Consider the following 23,617-nt stretch of genomic DNA (forward strand, 5'->3'; position numbering starts at 1 on the left):
CATAGCTGTGATGATGCTCATTGAATGTAGGTATATTCTCCCACTTCTACTGCTTGGACAATGTGGAATCAGAGTGGTTCTTTTTTTTGTGTGTTTTCATTTCAAGACTGTAGTTCCCTCTCAAAATTTAGATTGAAACATGTACAGTAATGGATTTCTAGAAGAAAAATTTTCTTCAGAGTGTCCAGATAATCCCTACACTAACATTTTGAATATTCTTCATATTTGTTAAGGACGTTCTTTTTACTGCATGTCATCTCCCATCTGTCTGCTGCCCATTTGGTACAGGTGACTGTGAAGCTTGGCAGTACTGGAACCCTTGCCTGTTTGTCTCCTACCTGTCTGCATGGCAACCATGACTTTTGAGACAGGTGTTACTAAGAATCAGCAGCCATACTAAATATAATGCTACACAGTTGAGATAGCAATGATGTCCTAGGTACAGAACATACATGCTTCATGTGTGGCATATATCTCATATTCAGTCCATTCATACCTTGTGTTTCTTGACATGCACAATGCTGGAGGTGCCTGCACTAAGCTTTGGTAACAGAGATGATGGGCTGAAGCCAGCAATCACTGTGGCTGGAAGGCACAAAGCAAAGCGACAGGTTTCCTACTGATTCTTGGATATAGCAAGCTGTCCCATGCCTGGCAAGTGGCTTCTCCAGAATGGCCATGGTGAGTGTGCAACATGCATATTAGCACCCGCACAGCAACACATAGTTGACAACCTACCAGCCAACACCAGGAGCCATTTGGGCTTGTGAGGTACCTGCTGCAGAAGAAACTGAAGAGCTTCCTACTGAACAGATGAAGCAAGACAGAAAACATACTGATGGAAAGGAAGGAAGAAATCAGTATTCAGGGTTCAGTTCCTGGGATAAGCCTTCAACAGGGCTGCTGTCATATATTGTCTGAAAATAAGATATAACCCTATCTCCTGACATTACTGTTAATCACATAAAACACACAAGAATATATTAAAAGTCTGATGTTTTTCAAATGACTGTCAAGGCCAAACAGAAATAAAAAAGAAGAGAACGTGAAACAGATGAGAGCAGGTAAAATTCACAATATGAACTCCCTGTTTTAAAGCAATAAGCACAGAGTAACTCTTACCGGGTTTTCAGTCTGGTTGATTCCAATAAGAAAGACAAGCTCAGAGAAGAAAAGGGCAGCCACCAGGTTTTTGTGGATACTGTGCAAGTTGGAACGTAGCGTGCGGATCAGGACCAGCAGTATGAAGGTGATCAGCAAAGCCACCAGTGAGATGGATACGGTTGTGTAAGTGACAATCTTCAGAGGAAGCACCTCCCCATTCTGTAGAAAGACAGATAGACAGGACCTCTGTGAGTTTTTCTTTCTTTTCCTCCAATCAAACCTACTGCTCAGAATGTCAGTGTTTTCATTACTACTGATTCAACATACTGATTTGCTTTAGGACCAACAGGAGTCAGAGGATGATGTCACCTCTTAAATCACTCAACATGTTGAGTGTGTACGGGCAACATCCAGGGGTGCATCAGCCAGGCAGAAGCTTCTTTCAGCAGACCCAATGGTGGGTGCTGTCAAGCATGGAGCAACGCACTCCAGACACACCGGAACATGGGATCGACCCAGTGATGACGCTCTGAGTCATGCTCAAAGTTCAAGCTCAAGTTTTGAATCAAAGCCCTCGAAAATCAAAGCCCTGAAAAATCATGAGCTTGACATCACTCACCTCTCGTTTTGAAATGTCCATCAGGACGGCAAAACTGGTTATATGGTTGCACTGGCAAGCGATATGGCTCTGGTTTCTGGAAAACAGCTCACATCCTCTGGAGGACCATGCACCTGTCCCGCCAATCCTGTGGGGAAAAAAGGCATTTCTGAGGGCAATCTCCCCTTGCCTCCTGCTGCTATTGCTCTCCGGGGCAGCTCTTGCTCTGCAACCAGAGAGGACTGTGAGTACCAAGACAGAAATATTTATAGCTGTCACCTGCCTGAAAGAGTATCATCAACTTAAAAAGCCTTAAACTTAAAAAGCCTTAAAAATTAGAGTTTTTTTAAACTTAAAAAGCCTTAAAAAGTAGTTTCTGATATGACAGCTGGCTTTTATGACCAAGTTTTGTGGTTTTATAATAATCTCGTTTGAGTTAAAAAAAAATTTTCTTTAAATGTGCTTTTGGGTTAGTGACCACACAAGCAATACAGGGAAGCAACTGCACATTGCAAACTGTCTGTAACAAAGATAAAAATAACAAAACCACAGAGAGATACATGTTTTTGAGTCATCTCTGTTTCCCTAGATCTAGACACTGCTTGTAGAGCTCTTATGGGAAACATGTTTCAGCAATAATGATTTTGTTATAGTGTTCACCTGAAAAGTACACAAGAAAAGGTTAATACTGGTAAATAATATTTCATATCAGGAGATCTCTTGTATTAACATTGGGGGGGAAACGCTCCCTTAAAGATTCTTCTCTATGCAGCCTTGGTTAACTCCAGTGACTTCAGAAATTATTTTGTATCAATATTAATTATTCTATTCTGAAGTTAATAAGTAATAAAAATAGTCTTGTAGTTACGGAGTTTTTAATTAGATATGACGACATTTTTTTCATTCAGCAATAAAATATTGTTAAACAGTTTTAATATCACTTTCTCTTGAAAAGTACTCACTTTTTAAAAATTCTTTCATTACATGCAGTTTAAGAGCTGCTTTTCAACCGTGGTTGTAGGAAGATGTAACACAGACAACAATGCCACTGAAGTTGCCAGCAAATAGCTAATAGATGAATCACTTTAGAGCTAATGAGTTATTCAAGTCCATACGATGTTTAAAAATTTATGACAAAGGACTTGCCATTCTCTCACAATTGGCAGAATCATCTGTACATACAATCCAATATACTACTTTACATGCAGGCAAATGGAGTGGTTTATTTTTGCAAACATAACAGACTTCTGTAGCCTCTTCGATCCTTTCAATGATATAATCTCCTGAAGCTTTTGACTAGGAGGTAAACATTTCCTAGGTTAGTTAGCTCTTTTATTTCCAGCACGGGATACTGCCTTTTAATGGATTTTTCCACAGGTTTACTAGAGTTTTTGGGTTGTTAGGAAACAAGTAACAGCTATTTCTCTTACCCTGGGCAGACAATATTATCCTCTCACTATATACCTGGTTTTATGGTTGAAAATTGCATTATATATGTAATAATTGCAATATTGTGAAATCATAACATGCAGAGCATGTAGCTACGTTTCAACACATTTTCTTTTGTTTTATCCACACTTTTGAAATATCTCCAACAGGACTGTGCTGTTTTCACAATGCCATAAATCCAACAAAACACTTACAAGCATATACAGTTCTTAACCTTTTTCACATTTTCAAGAAAAATATGTCTGTATCTTTAATTTTACTGAATACAAAAGACCTAAATGAGCCATGTTCAGAACATTTCATCTTTTCCCTCACACTTCCCTCTTAGAGTCAAATACTCTCTCCTTATGTTCTGCTTATGTATTACGATTGCCTCCTAACAACTGGAAGAGGTCTAAGGTCCCAAAGAAGGTATTTCCTCTCCCTCTAATTTTTCACTAAAACAAATGAAAGCAAATCCACAATAGTTGATGGAATGAAAGGTAAGTTGCTTCTTATCAGTGCAACTGTCTTTGGGTTGACTTTTAATTCAAAAATTTGAGATTGAAAAATTTATAATCTTTACTCAAATAATTTTATCTGCAAAACCTCAGTCCTCCTTTTTACCAACATGAAGACTTGGTTTTTGCAATTTTTTGCACTGACCTTGGCTGAAGCATCAAGGATGGGTGCCTGCTTGCCATGTACTCTGCTCATAATCACTGGAGTGTAACAGGATTCAGCCTATGTAAGAACTAAAACATCTCCTGGAGATGACCTCCTAAAAAGACGGCATGGGGCAATGAGAGTCCTGACTTAGGAACCTCAGATAAGCCATGAATTCAGGCTCTGGAGTTGGACTGTGCCTGTCCAGATATACATCTGTGGGCAAAAAGCATGAGCAAATACAAGAAGATTGTGAGATCTATTATTGCTGGGTGAAAAGGAACCCTGCGGAAAGACATGATTGCACCAGGTTTGTTAGAAACCACATGGCTAATCCTTTGTTTGAGGAGTTATGATGATTATTTTAATTTTTCTCAGGTTGATAGGAAATGACTACGTGGCTCTATTCCACCAGAAACCAGCTGCCAGTTGAATAAACTGAGCAAAAAGGGGTTTCCTCCAGAATTATCTTCCTGGGCATAACTTCTCTGCTTCAGTTCTCTTCAGTTGCCATGCACAGCCCTAAAGCAAGCAGGAGACATACGTGATGGAATGATTCCAGAAGACACAGACGGGCTTCGTTCTCTCCTCCGTTTCCAGCATGGCATACTCCACTATGATGGGCTTTTCCACCAGGTTGGGAGGAAGCTCCCCATCACTATGAATGGCTGTGCTCACTACAGGTGTGTTAATAATAGGGCGATTTGGCAATCTGCAGAAGGAGAAAAATTGCACAGTGAACTAAACATTAAAATGCAAAGCACTGATTTGGTAGGTTCTGCAAACAGAAGATTTCCAGTTGCTTCCACTCAGAAAGTGAAGGAGATGCACCATCAGCCTTCCACACAGATGTGTTTCCAAAAGCTGTGGGCACTACTGACATGGTTATTCTCTCACAGTGTGCCAGAGGGGGACAATGGACAGTACTGCAGTGACAACTGCAGCACAGATGACCTTTGGTCAGTATAAAAGCAGCTCTGTCTTCCCTGCACACTCAGAGCAACTGGAAGAAGGGATATGCACAATTCACAAACAGGTCTGAAGTTTACCTCAAGCTCCTTCGGTCAGGATCATAGTTTTCAGGCAGGAGGTGTCCCAAAGATCGGTATATAATGACCATGGCAACAGTATGATGTGTTGAATCATCTGGGTGTCGCTTCCTTCTCTTTGCAAAAGCACCCTCAGGGCTTAGTGCATCACTGTTCACTTTAGAGGATAATTTTTGATTCAAAGGCTTCATTGTAGGCACTGCTATGGAATTAACACAAATATTAAATTCCTTCCACACAACTTTGGAGCTACCATTTAAACTGTTAATTTTGCTTTGCAAAGATACAGAAACATTACTGTTTTTATAACTCTAGGCTTATAACATTAATGTTATATTTGATATTTTTAATAAAATTTTAGCACATTTTGTAGTTATACAGCTGGTAATCAAATAACCATTGACTCATGCATAACTATTTAGTCTAGATAGAAAATAAGCCATTTCTAAGCTAGAAGATCCTTAAGTATGTAAATATTCTGTGCATGATTTAAGGAGAACATTAAAATAATATGCATGCTATTTAATTGCCTGTATCTTTATATACAGCAAAGCTAGTGTTATGAATACACCAACTGGTCACATGGGATTTCTCCCTGCTAATTCTGTCATATAATGAGCTTTCATTTTTGGCAGTATCTCTTAAAATTCACATTCCCTTTTTTCTTACAGAAAAGATACAAGTCATATAAGCAGGTGCCCTGTTTCTGATGAAGAAGTCATAAAGTTATATTAGCTTATTAATTGCTATGTGTTATTTTCACAAGTGCCACTATTTCCCCATTCAGAGGATATTCAGCCATGGTACATGTACAATTATTGCACTTTGCATTACCCTCTTCTCTCTTCTCTTGCCCAAGGTAACTTGTGGCTCCTCTCAGCAATCTCAGGGTACTTCAGAGACACTGCAAGCAGGTAATTCCCCAAGTATTCTCCCTCATCGCCCGTCTCCCTGCGCAGCTCAAAACTTTATTTGCTGTCTAGTTCTGATAACATGGCTCTGCTCCTGGATTGGGATTCTCCATCTCTCACACCACCTCCCTCCCTCTCTGCAGGGACCAGGGGAAGGTGGCTGTGGGGCTGCAGGCTCCAGGTGGCTGTCCCGTCCTACCCGGCTGGGAATTGAGGCAGAGCATTTCTCTTGCATTGACAGGGCGGTTCGAGGGGCTGCAAATGAGACCTGATAGACAGGTACAGCCAGTTATGCAGCCCCCCATACTCCTGTCGCTGCCGGCAGGCAAAATGCCTCAGAAGTATGCACAGCTGCTCCATCCCTAAATAATGTTCACTTGTGTAGATGGTCGCCCTGCTCTCACCCTAGTACCACTTTGCTTTGCGAGGATTAATCACACTCCTTGGGAGCTAGTAAAAATTGCCCTCCGAACGTCAGCAGAAGGGTTTTACCTTTCCTGTCTGAAGGTCTGAACAAAGTATCAGGGAAGACAACAGATGACTCCAGATCTTTTGGATAATCTTCTTTAATCTCATGAAATCGTGGTATTCTAGCTCCCGTGAAATTAGACTTGTCAAAGATGTCAACAGCAATAACTGGGGGAAAAAAAGGTTCCCATAAAATAAACTTCAATGCTTTCAAATATGATACTGCGACAAAATGAAACATGATTGATTGATAAAAATATCTGCACAATGAAGAGAAGTCATTTAAACCACAAAATATAAAGTCAAATTTAGTTTTTCTCAATTAATACCTTAAATGATAACTGAAAGTTTACATGTCAGCATTATGTTACATTTATCAAATTATCAACTTATTTTGCAGTGGAAAGGATTTCACAAGACAGTATCTCACACTAGGAAAAGACTACTGAAAACACTGGGAATACAGAAATGGCATGTTCCAATTTCAGACTTGCTTCCTGTAGGGAGAGCTAAATCTGCTGCTTCAGAAATATAATTCTTCTACATCTGTTAAACTGCAAAGTCGGCTAAGCAAAGAAAATAATCTGGATTTTACCTGGTACTACTCCTTAGTCCTCTCCTCTAGTTCTCCTTCCTCTACATTAGCAGTTCCTCGCTGGCTCACCTCATCAGCTCTGCCTGTTGTCTAACTGCCAAAATATTTAAAAGCAGCTGAGTTGGCTTGAACTTTCCCATTTAAGAGAAGTCATTGAGTGCCAATTTAGATGTTCTAATAAAAGTGAGAAGCTGGAAGTCCTGGGGGTAACCCTACATTGAAAGCTGTGATCCACTGCAAGTTTCTGTATGAAGAAATATCCAAGTTAAGATCTGTAAATTCCCATTCCTTTCCTAGTCTCTAAATAACTCCCAGATGAGCCACAATGAAACTCCATTAACACCATGTTCACCTGGAAAAACTGTTCAAAAGAAAACAGACCCCTTTCAGGCCAGAGTTGCCTCATCCCTCCCAAGCTCACGCCTTTTACTCAGGAAGAACTGGTCAAAAAAAATCACGATTTACAACCTGCAAGAAATTCTGGGTTTTGTTTTCATCTCAGTTCAGTTAAAATACTGAGCATACTTTTTTCTGAGTGTGAAGATAAAAATATTTTGATTCTAATCGTCTGAATTAAAAGGACATATTTTGGTTTTGGTTTATTAAACAGAAATCAAAGTATTTCAGTTTGGCTTAGTTCAACAATAATCCTTCCCCCCTGGAGTTGATGCAGTACTTTATAACTTTGCAGCTTGACTGTCTGATGCCTTTGCTTTTTTTGCCCCTGTGACTGTGGATGTGAAGCAATCTCAGGACAAGGTTTGTAGGCAAAGGTAAATTCAATTCTTATACGAATGGGTGTAGCTGGCATAATAAGACAAGTTTTTTGCACATGAGCCCTTCTTCAGGTCTGAAATAGCAGCAGCAGCTTGAAAAGTTAAATACAAGTTCAGGCTGATAAAAATTTAGACCACCTCTGAAAGGAACACCAGATAGCAATGCTGTTTGAGAGGGACCCCTGAAGGTCACCCAGCTCAGTCTCACCTCCCACTCAGAGCACGACTATCACCAACACCTGATCAGCTCAGACTGCTGGTACCTGGGGAGAAAATGAAATAGAGAGGGCAGGGAAGAAAATGGGGAAAGAGGTCGACCAGGCTGTGGTTGCTGTGCTTCACTTGCACGCATACTGCGGGACATCTGTGAAGTACATCACAGTCCTGAAAGTGCAGGAGCTGCTATTTGCTGTTCAGAGGAGGCATTTACTTTGATAGGTGGGGAATGTGTCTTGGTATATTTGATGTTTCCTTCTCAGTTTAGACCCACACCTGGGCACAAGTGGTGTTCCCCAGGGCTCAGTATTGGGGCCACTTCTGTTTAATATCTTTATCAGTGATCTGGACGAGGGGATCAAGAGCACCCTCACTAAGTTTGCAGATGACACCAAGTTGGGCGGGAGTAGGAAGGATCTACAGAGGGATCTAGACAGGCTGGATCAATGAGCCGAGGCCAATTGTATGAGGTTCAACAAGGCTCAGTGCCGGGTCCTGCACTTGGGTTACAACAACCCCATGCAACACTACAGGCTTGGGGAGGAGTGGCTGGAAAGATGCCTGGTGGAAAAGGACCTGGGAGTGTTGGTTGACAGCTGGCTGGATATGAGCTGGCAGTGTGCCCAGGTCATCAAGAAGGCCAATAGCATCCTGGCTTGTATCAGAAATAGTGTGGCCAGCAGGTCCAGGGAAGTGATTGTCCCCCTGTACTTGGCACTGGTGAGGCCACACCTTGAATACTTGTCTAGTTTTGGGCCCCTCACTACAAGAAAGACATGGAGGTGCTGGAGCGTGTCCAAAGAAGAGCAACAGAGCTGGTGAAGGGTCTAGAGCACATGTCGTATGAGGAGCAGCTGAGGGAACTGGGGTTGTTTAGCCTGGAGAAAGGAGGCTCAGGGGAGACCTTATCTCGCTCTCTACAGCTACCTGAAAGGAGGTTGTAACAAGGTGGGTGTCGGTCTCTCCTCCCAAGTAACAAGCAATAAGACAAGAGAAAAAGAAGTTGCACCAGGGGAGGTTTAGATTGGATACTGGGAAAAATTTCTTCACCTTTGAAAGGGTTATCAAGCATTGGAATAGGCTGTCCAGGGAAGTGGTTGAGTCACCATCCCTGGAGGTATTTAAAAGACATGTAGATGTGGTGCTTAGGGACATGGTTTACCTGGACTTGATGATCTTAAAGGTTTTTTCCAACCTAAATGATTCTATAATTCTAAGGATATTTTGGATCCCAAGGATTTTGCTCTGATGGTGGCTTTTGCAAGGCTGGGAGGATGTTTGAAGGCTTGGATGGATGATTCTGAGAAAATGCCTTTCAGCACAGGGATTTCTACTGAAGATGATTTTCTGGATAGGTTCCAGGCTAGGAAGACGTGTGAAAATCAGAGGTATACGATCAGTAGTAGGGGTTTTTTTTTTCGTATTGCAGTAATTCTTTGGGTGCTCATGGTGTGATTCTTTCAAGAACATGATCTACTATGTTCAACCATACTAGGTGGTCTCAAAAGGCCTTACCTTTACTTACCAACTTTGTCCTTCCTACCACCTGTACACTATTGTGGCTGCAACAAAATGCAACAGACCAATGGCACAGCCCAGAAGGAAAACAGATCAGACACCTCCCAGGAGGCCCCCATGGCAACTGAGAGACATGGATCAAGGCTCAATTGACTTGAAATGAATGAAGTAATTAGATTAGAAAATCCAAGTATGTTGTTTCTCAGTGGGTACTGCTAAAACAAATAGCTAGCAACTCTATCCAGCACATTTTTAAAGCTCTAATACAAAATGGCAGTTTTCAACACAGATACTCACTCATGTTAGTGGCAACAATGACAAAAGGTCTCATGTAGGTTTTCTTCATGTTCTGGGCCACATTGTTGAAATAGTCCTCATAATGTCTGAGCAGGTGAGCGGTGCCACCCTCTGTTCGCTGAATTTGCTCCCAGTGCTCCTTATTGCTGGGGTCCAGTAGAGCACTACCCACTTTGATAATATTCTGAGAAACAAAGTACAAGCCTAAATTATGAAGCAAACAAAACGCTGGGTTTCAAGTGAGGAATATTGAAAATGATTGGCATTACTGCCTCAGTGAGTGTATAATGAAATATGCTAATGCAGGCATGTTCTACTGAAGCCATATGAAAATACGCACACCAGTTACTCATCCTGAGGTTTTTCTGTTACATAAAGCAAATCCCTCCAAACCTTTTATAAGCAAAGTAAGCCAAAACTGGAGGCTGTAAGAACTGCCTACTCTCTTTCCCCTTTATGACAGGAAACCTAGCAAGAAAATGCAGAAGGAAAACCTAATCATGTTTTCTTTGTCTCGGAGAGATGAGAGACAAGAAAAGCAGAGTGCTTGGTATGTACACTAAAGAACTCCCCCAGAGAAATCAAAATAACATGATATGTTAAAAATCAAAAGAAAGCGATATTGCTTTCTCTTATTTGGATTTTTTTTTTTTTTACTTTACTAGGACAACCTACTTGGCAAAGAATGACAAGCGGGACTATAAACTTACATATACAAACTTGAAAATACGTAAGAAAACTTAAATCATGTTCTCCCCTCATTCTTATGTTGCTTACAAACAGTGTTAAAAAGGAAGTTCTAGCTGAGGACCTGCTCCTTCTGCCCTTTCTTACAAGAATATGCAAAGGGACCCTCAGGGTGAATGGAAGAAGACCCCAGAAAAGAGTGTTAAATGGCTTAAATGGGAAAGGTGTTAAGAAGTTTTTGATCTTGGTGTACATATGAACTACACTGTTGTGTCAAAACCTAATTCATACCTAAGGTAAAATCTGCATAAATTATGGTAGGAATTGGTAAACGGTAATATGGTAAAATAGCCATGGTCAATATTTAGAAGCAGACAGAGAAGATGCTATATTCTCTAAGTATTGTCTGAGTATGCAAGTGTGTATCTGAGATAAAAGAGGCTGCCAGTATGACTACCTTTATCTAGGGTGAGAAGCACTACATGGTTCTCCAGGAACGCAGGAGACATATGCTGTACTTGGTACCAGGTCTCCTCGGTGTTTGTGAACGTCATTTATGCTTTTTTATTACCTATTTTCAGGCTTCTACCTGAGACTATAAAAAAAAATAAAATCCTTCTCCCCTTGTGCTCTCTCAGTCTAGAATGTTACCTCTTTTTCTCATGAGCTTTACTGATTAGTTTTCCAATTCCTGACCTATCCTAAAAATATTTAGGGAGTTCTTGAAAACATCATCTGTATGAGTTTCAGTGCCAAGTGTAGAGAATAATAAATTAGAGCAGAGGTTTCCAAACAGGTTTTTTTTGCTTATTGTTCTTATTTTTACTTAACAGAACATGCTTAAAATGAAGTTTCTTCTCAAGATCTGAATGGGGGAATTCATTCACTCCGCAGTCTGCAGGTACAAGTTTGTCAGCACAGTGTCTCCTTAGGAGAGGAAAAACTGAATCTCTTAAAATCTGGTGCACCTAAAATGTGAAATGTTTCAGAAATTCTATGCTTTCTGTTGACTGTACAGCCCAAGACACTGAAGAGTTTTCTCAGCCACATTTCCCCCTGCTTCCACCTCCCCAGGGACATCCTCTCCAGGTGCAGCTTGGCCTTGCACAGGGTCTCCACGTTCACCCCAAAATCTGCCTGACCTGGCTGGTCCTCCTGGAGCACTATGAGCAGTGAGCTGGGTGTCACACACCTTCAAAGGGAGCCAGATGACCTTTGGCCAGCACAGAGGCTGGTCTTGGCCCATGGAAGGTTGTTCCAGCATCCGTACACTGGTGCCTGAGCTCTGGGGTCTGCTAGCACAGGTCCAGCAGGATGATTTAGCTTGAACTCTGTGCTGTGCCACGGTCAGGATCTTGGAAATAGTATTGGCAAGTGTGGAGAGCACTATCGTGCAGCATGCATGGCAATGAGGAGAGCTCTACGAGCCTGACATGGGTCATACAACCTTCACATTTTCAGACCACAGAAAACTCCCAGCTTCCTTGGTACCTCACATTTTTTCACACAACTGTGTGTTTCCCCCAGACAGGGAGGGTGCTACAGCTTGTTCTCTAGACCTGGTCAGGTCATTGCTAATAACTGGGTCCTTCATGAATGCTCTGACTAGCAGAAGCCCTCTGGAACTCATTTTTGTATGTGCTTGAATCACTTAAAATATCAATACAGTATGGGGTGTCTTTCAATGTACCAACTCTTTAATAAACATGACTGAAATGTTTTCAAACTGAGTTGTAAGAAATCTTCAGATTCATTAACTAGCTCAGAGCTAGTTCAATGCACATTTAAATGAAAATGATCACATAAGTAGGTTTTCCAACAAAATTGAATATGGTACACAAAGCTATTTGATTCAGGAATAACACAACAACTTGATTACTTTTTCATTTGGGGAATTTTGCTTTTGGTTGTTACTACGATGATATTTACTATAACAGCTCTTTCAATCATATCAGTATTATATACACATATGTGCACATACACACACACACATAACCAACCTTCCATTCCAAACTGAGAAGACTGACTCATTTGTGAAACAGATTAAGCAATTACATGATATTCACTCCACCTCAAAGTCAAATTTAATTATCCATTGCCATAAAACTTTTAAGGGGAACTGTAAAGGCTCAGCACAATATCTCTCTTACTTCATTGAATTCCACGTCCCTCGTGGCTGCCAAGTCAAACCCTTGTTGCTGGCTCTCGTATCGGAGGACCCGGATCATCATCTGGTAAGCTGTCCTCACATCATTGCCATACAAGCTGTGTGTGTATTTGGTGGCATTCTGCAGCACTCTCACGATCCGTATAGTTTTGTCTCCATCCAACTTGGTCTCATTGTGGTGTAACTTCTCATTCTGAATCAGAGACAAGAAGGAAGAAAAAACCCAACGATACTATCTTTTTTTTTTCATTCTAGTTACAAAGACAATCATAATTTAGAGATTTTTGCCACAAAGAAGTTGTTTGATCAAAATGGTGTTTGTCTTGAGAAAGGGTTGACGGGACAACTCAATGGAAAATGCAACTGAGACCCAGAAAAGCATGATGGGAAATGAGGGACTCAGACAAAAGACAGAGTGCAGGGATAGCAAACTGGAGTCTGAATTGATGATCATTTACAAAATAAAGTCAAAACTGAGAAAACACAGCTTACCATGACTTTTAGATCGACAAAAGTGCTGGTGGTACAGTTGAAAAGCTCAGGAGGCAGCCAGCCCTTCTCAATGTTACAATGGCGAACTGCGTTTCCTGAAGGAAACAAAGCATTAATGATAAACAATGTCCTGAATTGTGCTGGGTAAATCTTCATAGATTTCAAATATCCTAGACTTTCAAGACTTCCTACATTTTCAAGTTTCTTAGAGCTACGCACGTATTTCACTTTCCAAACTGGGATTTCTGTCTGAGAAAAGTTAAAGACTACTAAACTTCATGAATTGTTTTCCTCAGGCTTCACAGAAAAGTTAGGCAAGCTTCAAGATCTACCCAACCACTCTCAGCCTTTCTGTCCTAATGTTCTCAAATGAAATCAGCAATTTATTTATACCAAATATGAGAAAGATTGTGCATTTCCTAAATATTTCTGAAAACATATCCCTGCTCAGATTTCTGTGCAATAGCCTATGTAGGAAGACCTCCTGGAAAAATGTGTCTTCATGTCAAAATGTGCTGGCACCTTTGCATGCTGCACACATAAACACTTCAGCTAACATGTATAATTGCCTTTTGCCACTTGTGAATGGTCTGTGAGCAGCTTACTGTTTAATTTAGCCTATTATTTTGTACTATTTGTCAAATAATTTTAAAATGTGATTCTTGGCTGTGGATCCTTCACAATGAATTGCAAGCTATCAAATTCAAAATTTACATTGTGCTAGTTAACTTGCACGTAGCACATTGCATGTGTCTAAGCCATTACTAATATCTAAATAAGAATTATAATTAATTGAACAATATCTAATTATATTATTTCTCTTCTACGATCAGGTGAATACAATTAAGCCTCAGGTTCTTAATCTGAGTATTCGTTACTATAAACCTTATTTTTTTTGAATGTTCTGTAAAATTCACTTAAAACATGCAATTCCTGCAAGTACCCTTATCTTCTAGCCTGTTTGCTACAAGAGACACTGGGGTCAACCACAAGAACAGTGCAGAAAACTTATTTTAATTCAACTTCATACTGTTCAATAATGTAACTATTCTTCACTTATTAAAAAGAATAATCAATTCTCTCTCCTAATATCCTCAGAACAGGAACTTGGTTGACCATAAATTTTCTACACACTTACAGGCAGTGACCTCCCCCCAGTAATATTTGGGGAGGTCACATAACCATTTAAAACTCATTGAACCTGAGGAGCGCTTGCAGCAGAGAGTTATGGGGCCCAGAAATGAGACAGAGGTTTCATTTCCCACAGAACAGCCTTCAGAAAAGATTGTGAACTCTGTTTTCGAAAATGTGATAGTTTTCAGGGACACATGAAAAAGCAGGTTGCCATTTGCTTGTGCTTTATAATATGTGTTTTTCAGCCGTCTGACTTATGGGTTAGAGAAAAGATGTTAGGTGGAACAACGCGAGTTCTGTTGTAACTCTTAGCTTTATTAGTCTCCAATGTCAGTAAAGCAATCATCATGTAAATTATTTTCCTCATTTTATCTTTGCCCAGAGGAGCTGTATCGCTAAAGACACAAATCACCAGAAACTAAAAGTTACATGTGTAAGAATTGCTCGATAGAGCAAACAGAAAATAGAAAATTGGACTGTGCTTTTTTCAAAAAACAGACACAGAATTTCTGTACGTGATATGTTTATCTGCTGCACTTTTGCATTTATTTATTGCTACTATTCCAAATTAACAGTTTTTGAGTTTCAGCTAGCTAAATTTTTCTGCTTGTGATATGCATGAGCTATGCTGTAATCTCTAGACCAAATGAATTAATGTCATTCCCTATGTACACATTTTTTTTCTTTTTTTCCCCTCAACAGGCACATAGATAAAGTAGTTAATGTTTTACCCAGGGAACTTACCCACTGATCCCTTAGGACATGGCACAGCAGCTGGCTGGCCAAACTTGGTCTGTGGCCACCAAATACCAGCCTCGAAAGCTTTGGGACAGCCATTATAAATTACTGAAAGCAGAAAAAGAAAGGATGCAATTTTTCTGACAAGATAAAAACCACAACAAGGAGATATTTCAACCTGCCTAAAGGACCTTCCTGTAATTCCCAAGCACTGTCAGTATACCTGTCCTCTGCAGTGCCTTCCAAGCTGTAACCCATCAGCTGCTCCCTATCCAGCAGTGCGGGCAGACAGGTACAGGCAGAGTAGAGCTCAGGATGATTATGGGGCTCTGGATTTTGGCTCTGCCTACCTCTGCCTGCTCCTTTATTGTGGGAAAACGTTCCTCCTTCGTTTCACCCACACACTGTGGTAAAATGGCTGCTGTAGCAGCTTTGTGCTGATCACAGGAGGAGGGTGGGTGGGTGAGAGGAAAGGCAGGATGGGCAAGACAGAAAAGAAAGGCAGAGGGCACTAGGCGCACAGCACAGCCTCTGTGGGCAGAAGGTGAGAGGGCTCTCACCTGCCTCTTCAGCTGCAGCACAGCAATACAATGCTGCACTGGCAGATGAACTCAGGTTTCAAGTAAAATTTGGATTAGTGTTTTGCTCTCACCTCCTAATCTTGCTGTATTTCTATTTGATGAAAATTAAGGAAATATGAGCTTTTCTCTTTTTCCCTAGCTCCTATGAGTCATGCTGGCACAGACTTTGGAGGAGGGGTGCATGTTTAAGCTGCTGCAGTTCCCACTGCCCCTGCTGGAGTCACCCTGACAGGCTCACATGTGCCCCAGGATGAAGCTGCATGCCCACCGCTGTGCACCCCCATCTGCCTGCTGAGGCTCTGATCCTGCAACTACAGCCCTGCTGATCAGCAGCACTTGCTGGACAGCAGGTACCTTCACAGCCCTTCATGGTAACTTCGGCAAAAGGGTTGTCGCAGCGGTTGCACTGCCGCCCTATGACGCCAGGTTTGCAAGGACATTGTCCTGTCTCCATGTCGCAGGCGCGTGTGTGGGAGCCAGACGGGAAGCAATCGCAGGGGTAGCAAGTGTCACTGCTCTGGGGCCTGTAGTAATTTGCCTAGAAAAAAACAAAATGACAGACATGAGGTATTTGACTTATATTCCAAACTGCTTGCGTTTCTGAAATCCTCCTCTGGCAGCATGCGCATCACAAAAGGGCTAGTTTTGCAAAGCACGGGATAATAATGGTATTACTATTAACAGAACATGTAATTGCTATGGGAAGTGTGCTGTGTTAGTCCAGGCAACACGGAGAGGCAAAGCTGAGTGTTGGGGGGATGGCAGGGCTGCCCTGTGCTGCAGAGACCTGGGGCTTGGATCACCATTTGCAGTGGGGGCGGAGGGCCCACGTTGCTCCTTGTGTACTTGCTACCAATGACGGCAAATGTATTCTTGGAGGATCTGCAGTTTTCTCTGCTTTGCAATTTCACTCTTGCATGGCACGAACAAGCCAGTAAGGAAACTTCTTGCACCGTCCATTTGCACGGTGGAGAGCAACCAATGATCACGTATTCAAATCGCATCTGTAAATGCTTTTGATCTGAGGCATTACGCAATTACACAAGAGCATGGTGCTGGCACCCCACTGACTCGATTTAACGCAACAGTTGCTCTCTGTCCTGCTGGCATTTTGGAAAGGAATATGGGCCCAGATTCACTGCTGCTGGTCTGCACAGGCCCAGTTTCTCTGATGTCATTCGAGCCTATTGTAAAACCTATTGTGAGAAGTCCTTTGTGAAACCTTCAGCAGGGAGGCGCCTTCCCTCCCATGTCCCCCGTCTGTCCCTGCCTGTCCACAGCAAATTCCTCTTAAACTCAACAGAGCCAGCACTGAGGAAAGCATTTAGCCTCTCATATTATTTACCTCTCTCCAGCTGCTAGGCCTTTTGCTGGCCACTGCACAGGGGAGAGCTTCACCCAGCTGGCCCGAGCTGTTTCATGGCTATTACTCACTTGTGATACACAAAACACCACTGGCACTCCTCTGCACCCTGGTCTGATCTCCCCCGATAAACTAGGCTGCACTTCAGAGAGATCAGAGCCAGGCTTTCATCCTCTCAGTTTTGCTTTCCAAATGCAAATAAGAGCTGCACAGTATGATTTTGTGAAGGGCGGTGCCAGCAAAATGTTTTAGGTAAAGATTAACTACACTGTGCACATATATATATATATATGATACAAAGCACAACTGTGTGTACTTTATCTCAGATACTCACTTGTTGTAGTTATTAGTGGTATAGTTACTTTTTAAACTAAAGAAATTTTGACTTAAGACTGGTTTCTTTTGCTTACCTTGCAGTGACATTCTCCATTGGTCTTATTGCAATCAGAATCAAACCCTTTACTAGTCTCACAATTACATGGGCCACAGATGGGATTTCCCCACCAGCCTCTGGGACAAGGCAAGTCGATCCTATAAAAGAAAATCAAACTGAAAGAAAGTTCTTTCAAGCTTCCTCTTAAACGGCAGAAAAAAAAAGAGCTTTGGGCCAAATCTGCACTCAACTCCAGCAGCTTACAGCATGTAACGTATCTCACTGCAGCAGCCAACAATCAGTACATATATAAATATATATACACTGTAATAAAAGAAAATAAATAATATTAGTGCTATGAAACTGTAGAGGGAATGCTTCTCTAAATGTTTTCAAGACCAGCTCCTCTTTATAAGGAGTATACATCTGTATGAGCAAATGAAGCGCTCTTTCCCCTGGGAGAGGGCAATGGGGCCCATGTTGCGTAGTGGAACAGTGCCGGTTCCACCAGCCTCTGTCCCCTGCCGGGGAGATCTCTGGCTGGGGCAGGCTGGACAGCCTGTGACAGGCTGTGCTAGCACTTCAACACTTCGGGCAACTGCAGGCAGTGTTGAGCCCGTGCCCTGATTTACCTACCACCACAAACAGACTTGGGCTACAGCTCTCTAGCACGTTCTATCCCACTCCCCATCCCCACGGACGGGTTCCTGTCCCAGCCCTGACGTGGGCAGCAGTGCTTGTTCAACCTGTAGGGACACTAGCTCAGGTGCAAAGCTGGCTGCAAGCTCATGCTATAAAGAAAAGTCACTACTTTCAGCCAAGCTGGCCTTCTCAGCCAGCTCACCACAAGGTCTGAAAAGCCCTGGTCTGCCACAACGGTAGGTGGAGAAGGACCCCTCTGGTTGGGGACATAGAAGAGGGAAGGGTGGCAGCTTTGATCCAGACTATGAATCAAAGACTATGAACCAGACTATGAGTGGAGCAGCACAGCTTGTTGGAGGCTGTGCAGCAACCCAAAAGCCACCCCTGCTGAAGGATAATCCTCATTTTCACTGGTTCTATTTCTTCTGGGTGAGGTTTGTCCCACAGATGCCCCAACACTAGTGCTGGCAAGGAGAGCTCTGGGAAGGGGCCAGAGCAGTGACCAGGGTCTCTGCTGGCTGGAAGTCTTTGTCAAGCAATAGCCTGAAGGATGACACTGATGAGTCTGTGATCAGCATAATGCACAAGGAATCCCCTCCCTGCTGCTCATTTTAGTAAGGAAAAGCTGTTTGCCGTCTGTTTCAAAGATCAAGCTGAATTTCGTTTACGGTAATTGCCACGTTTGTACTACTATGCCTTCTAATATGAAAAACCACAATGCTGCACTTGACATGATGTCAGTAGATAATGACAAGGGACTGCATCGCTAATCTAGAGGAATGAAAGATGAATCTGGCAACAGCACGGCCAACATTTGCAAGCCCACACAACAAAAAGCAGAGGAAGAAGCTTGCGGTTTTCAAAGGGAAGGAAACATCACATGAGCTATTCCTAAATGGGCAGACAAACGCACTTCATTTGCACATCATGAATGGCCCATATTACAGTAAATCAAAGTGCCATCTCTGGGATAAGGCCGGTTGCTGAATGCTTATCTGAGACCAGGAAGCCAGTGACGAGGGAATCGGCACGTTTCTCCCACGGAGCCACAAGACATAGGCCTCCCAGAGTGTCCAGAAAAGATGGCTTTTTGCCAGCCCAGGGACTGGACCCAAACTGCGAAGCTATTTTATCTGGCCACAGGCCACCTAACTGGGTGCATCGCTCTCTGTGTGTGCTGGGGGAGCTGAAGGAGAGATGCAGAGCAAACTCAGGCCAAGCCCACCACAAGGTACAGGTCAGATGCAGTGCTGTGTAACACAGCACAACTGGTCAAGCCCATGAGCTGCTGATGAAGAAAAGCAACCTCTGAGTATATGGAAGTTTGCCTGACCTCTGGGAAGAGAGCTCAGGAGTGCCGAAGGGCAGGGAGCCTGCAAATACCATCCACTATGAACACTCAAATAGTAACAGGAAAGCTAACTGAAGCAGAAAAGGAAGTGGGATGACTGCTGCCTTGAGAGAACAGCTACCTGGAAGGATCAAGAAACCAAAATCAAAAATAACTCTCTTACTTGCTCTCACAATACTGTCCATAGTAGCTTTGCCCACATTCACAGGTGTAGCCATGGGATGAGCTAGGTTTGTGCACACATGTGGAGACATGCTCACATGGGTTCAAGTTACATACGTCAACACAGTCTCTTCCAAAGTACCCTGGGGAGACAAGGTCATAAAATTATAGCAACCATTGTAATTTACGATTTACATGTCTCCAAAAGACCATCTATTTTAAGGTTATACACTAATAACATATCTTCAATAATCAGTAGATTCCTCCTGAGATACTGTCAGAAAGAAGGTACTCTTTCCCTCTCAGCAAAAAAGATAGTGGGCTGTTCTTTTCGACAGTCTTGAGGCACCCTTGTGCCCTTCATTCCCAGTTTTATATTCAGGGCACATGTTACAAATAGTTTTGTATTCTCTCCCTGCGTGTATGGGAGGTGACTGTGCTGAGTGCTGACAGCATGTGCTGGCTACATGCACCAAAACAGAGAAAACATTCAAAGTATCTCGATTAGGATGCAGGGTGTGAGACTGAAATTCAACAGCAGAAAAGGCTGGGAAAGAAAAAAAGGAAACAGACAAAAAGAAAAGGGGAGGTGCGTGGAAAAAAGCCCTTTGGACCAGAGACCGTCTTTCTGTTTGCTTGATACATTGCCTAGAACAAATGATCCTGCAGTTTCAAGCGTGCTACAGTAAGACTGAGAAAGATAATACTGATTGGAAGAGGAAGAGTCAGAAGAAGAGCACTTTGCAAGCATGCTGCTGCTGCTGCTGCCACTTCTCTTCTGATGAGCACATGAAGATGTGATCCAGCTCCTGGATGAGTGCATGGGATGGTCACTGGGTTACCTGGGTCGCAGACGCAGGAGTAGCTGTCCCAGTCATCACTGCAGTAGCTGTGCTGAGGACACGGGTTGGAATCACAGGGGTTATCTACTTCGCAACCCTCCTTCACATTGATCTTGATAGCCTGTTTCATGTTGAGTGTAGCTATATTTGTAGATGTCTCTCCCATTCTCACTCCCTGGTGACAAAAGACAATTACTTTTAAATTAGTCTTCATTCAGAATATGGTACTATGTGTTTCACTACTTCCATTAATCCATGAGGCTACATTTTAAAGAAACATCACCTGATGAGCTGAACCTAGATTTTTTTTTCAAATGCTGTTCCTCTGTGAGACCAGATTTGTACCTGGGAAAGTGGGTGCACTTTAATATTTTGATTCTTAGATATTTTGATGGAGGAAAAAAATATTCGGGAATGGATTAAAAATAAAACCTCACATTTTCACATGGGTATTTTCTTAAAAGTTCAGTTTGTTGCTATACTTTGCATTTCATACCTGCATACAGCCATAAAATCCCTGCTGAACAGAGACTTGGTCTCCAGAGACACCTCCCACAATGATGCTTTTCATTTTCAGTCCAGGTAATTGATTTCCAATCTGCACAGTGCTCTGTTGAGGAAAAGGACAGTTGATAAGAAGCTCTATCATCCTCTGTGACAGAGACAGCCTACTTTCTGTAGTCATGGAGTCAAGCACTAGCTGACAGTAGATTACAGAAAAAATATCAAACCAGTGGGGAACTAGACATCTGGATGTGGCTTTTTACAGACTTGTTCATAAGATATCTTTTAATTAGGCTTAATAAATTAATATAACTTTATTAGGCACAAATCACTGCAGAACATGGCTCACAGCTGTCATGGTTTGAACCCGACCAGCAGCCAAACACCATACAGCTGCTCGCTCAATGCTCCCCCACCCAGGGGATGGGGAAGTTAATTGAAGGGTAAAGGGAGATTCATAGGTTGAGATAAAAACAGTTTAATAATTGAAATAAAATAAAACAATAACAATAACAGAAAGTAACAGGTAATGCACAATGTGATTGCTCACCACCCACTGACTGATACCCAGCCTGTTCCTGGCTAGTGATCCCAAAAAGACCAAGATCCCAAAACTCCAATCCCAGAAGTGAGAGAGAACCCCCTCTTTCCCAGTGGAACCTTCCATTATATACTGAGTATGATGTTACATGATATGGAATATGTCACAGGCCAGTTTGGGTCTGTTGCTCTGGCTCTGCTCCCTTGAGCTTCTTGTACACCTGTGCATGGGCAGGACATGGGGAGTTGGAAAGTCCTTGATCTCTTAGCAACAGCTGAAAACATCAGTGTATTATCAGCATTCTTCTCATACCAAATCCCATACTGAATCCAAAACACAGCACTGTTCTGGCTACTAAGAAGAAAAATTAACTCTATCCCAGCTGAAAGCAAGACAACAGCATAAGTATTTGTCCACAGTCCTTTATCCTACTTTGTCCTAAAAACATTTCTGTAGTGCTTAGTGGCAAAGTCATGATGCTGCCTTACCTGGTACATCCCATAGTCCAAGGACATGACAGCAAGGTACTTGATGTCTTTACCATCTTTAGCACTCTTCAGCTCTATTAATAAATGATGCCATTCCCCATCACTGACTCGTGACTGGCTCATCTTCAAACTAGCAACCTGGCTCAAGCCACTGTACACTTCAAACTGCACGTAGTTGTTCAGTATCTGTTGAAAAAAAAATCGTGCCTATTTTTTGCTACATATTTGTATTTGATGGGGAAGGGGGCAGAGGGCAAGATAATGTTTCCTAAGACAATGCAAAAGGGAGAAAAGCCCAAACAGTAAAGAAGGGAGCACTTGCAATAATGACTTGTAACACTTTGGATATTCAGACTCTAATTTACCCTACTGACAAAAAAACCCCAAAACAATCAAGAGACACATTTTTTGCATCTATATTAATGCACACTATTACCTCTGTTTAAAAAAAAAATCTTATACCAACGAATCTGAATTTTATAATGATCTTTCGATCATTGATCTTTTGATCTTTGTAAAATGCTGAAGAAATGATTTGTATTTATTGATGTGCATTTAGCTGGGTGGATGAAGCTATGTAGTTCATGTGGCCTTATCCACTGATGGGGGAGCATTTCTTAATTGTTTTCTAAGCAAAGGCTGCCACATTTTTACCTGAATGTTGATCTTGGATGCAGCCCCAGCATTGGCTTGCATTAACATGCCATTGACTTTCCGGGTTCTGAACATCAGCCCAATGTACCATGGCACAGAGATGGTAATGTCAAGGTCACTCCAAATGATAATGCTTTCACCACTGAAACGCTGAGGAGAAGGCATTGCTGTAAATTGAAAGAGAGGAGTGAAACAGTTGATATCCTTCAGGACAAAGATTAAGAGGAGAAATTACACTATGTCACGGTGACGGTGCAAGGTAGCTAGCCTCTCTTCCATTGAGCTATTTTTAATCTACTGTGGAGTAAGAGCCAGCGTAGGGGAGTTACTATGAAGCAGCCAGTAATACTGTAAATTCACAACCTACCCTTGTTGTGGGGTAGGCACCTTGTCTCAGTGGCTGCACTCAAAGGCAGCACCTCCACACTGCTTTGGCATTACACAGGTGAGAGATGTTCCTAGAAAGGTAAGCTCAGGATCTCTACTGATACAGTTCTGCTGATGAGTGGGTGGACAGAGCAGGAAGTTATGAGGGCAACAGTTGCTGCAGATGTTTTCAACATATCCTTGATTACCTGCTTCTAATTAACAGATTAAACACGGAGGAAAAAGCTGGGAGGCAACAGGAAATATTAATTAATTATAAATACTCCAGGGCCAGATTATTCAGCTGTCTCAGCTACGCAGCCTTTTCACAGGGAGAAAGCTTGTGTGGAATTGCCTAAATCATGTGCTTTAAATATCTTGATGTGACAGCCGAAAAGTTGCCCTCCTCTCTAACCTTGCACCAACACAGCTCCTATAGGGAGATACCAATGACAGCCTACAATGGAAAGTTCTTTGCTGATGGAAAATAGGGGAACACCCACCCTTTGGACTTTTAAAGTAGTCACCTCAGGTAACAGGAGCTACAGCACCATGGATTAGTTGATCCCACTGATGAGACGTACAAATTAAGCCATGGGAGCTCTGTGCTATTTGTGGCACCTCATATGGCACCTCCATCATGTGTGGTGCCTTATAGTGGGATCTGCAGTCAGTCCCTGCCTGATGCCCTCACTCACAGGCATGCTGGTGAAGTTCATGGCAGCTTTCTGCAAGTGGAAGCAGGCCTTAGAGACTGACTGGCACCCAGCCTTGTATCTTGTCATGCCCTGAGCCCATGTGGATGGTCAGTGAGATGACAGGGCTTAACAGTTTCCTTCCCCTTCTGCTCCACACTACTATATCTGCTGACTCTTCTGGATTTTCTTGTAGTAGAAAGATCATGTA

The 23,617-nt window shown here is 42.3% G+C and overlaps 1 protein-coding gene across 5 annotated transcripts in view; it reads right to left on the reverse strand.

Moving 5' to 3' along the window:
* CELSR1 (cadherin EGF LAG seven-pass G-type receptor 1) overlaps positions 1–23,617 on the reverse strand; it is a 177,289-nt gene that overhangs the window by 24,260 nt on the left and 129,412 nt on the right. For 3 of the 5 annotated variants that reach the window (XM_074870040.1, XM_074870042.1, XM_074870043.1), the window contains exons 9-24: positions 22,346–22,512; positions 21,692–21,877; positions 20,655–20,768; positions 20,159–20,333; positions 19,318–19,459; positions 17,199–17,319; positions 15,780–15,963; positions 14,851–14,952; positions 12,973–13,067; positions 12,464–12,673; positions 9,627–9,810; positions 6,249–6,392; positions 4,846–5,047; positions 4,341–4,508; positions 1,724–1,850; positions 1,123–1,323 (exon numbers count right to left, since the gene is read on the reverse strand). In XM_074870040.1, the coding sequence (XP_074726141.1) occupies positions 1,123–1,323; positions 1,724–1,850; positions 4,341–4,508; positions 4,846–5,047; positions 6,249–6,392; positions 9,627–9,810; positions 12,464–12,673; positions 12,973–13,067; positions 14,851–14,952; positions 15,780–15,963; positions 17,199–17,319; positions 19,318–19,459; positions 20,159–20,333; positions 20,655–20,768; positions 21,692–21,877; positions 22,346–22,512 (2,522 nt within the window). The remainder of the gene's footprint in view (positions 1–1,122; positions 1,324–1,723; positions 1,851–4,340; positions 4,509–4,845; positions 5,048–6,248; positions 6,393–9,626; positions 9,811–12,463; positions 12,674–12,972; positions 13,068–14,850; positions 14,953–15,779; positions 15,964–17,198; positions 17,320–19,317; positions 19,460–20,158; positions 20,334–20,654; positions 20,769–21,691; positions 21,878–22,345; positions 22,513–23,617) is intronic. The other 2 variants (XM_074870041.1, XM_074870044.1) reach the window with 1 other exon arrangement.

Source organism: Strix uralensis, chromosome 5 (assembly GCF_047716275.1).
Source record: "Strix uralensis isolate ZFMK-TIS-50842 chromosome 5, bStrUra1, whole genome shotgun sequence".
Lineage (NCBI taxonomy): Eukaryota > Metazoa > Chordata > Aves > Strigiformes > Strigidae > Strix > Strix uralensis.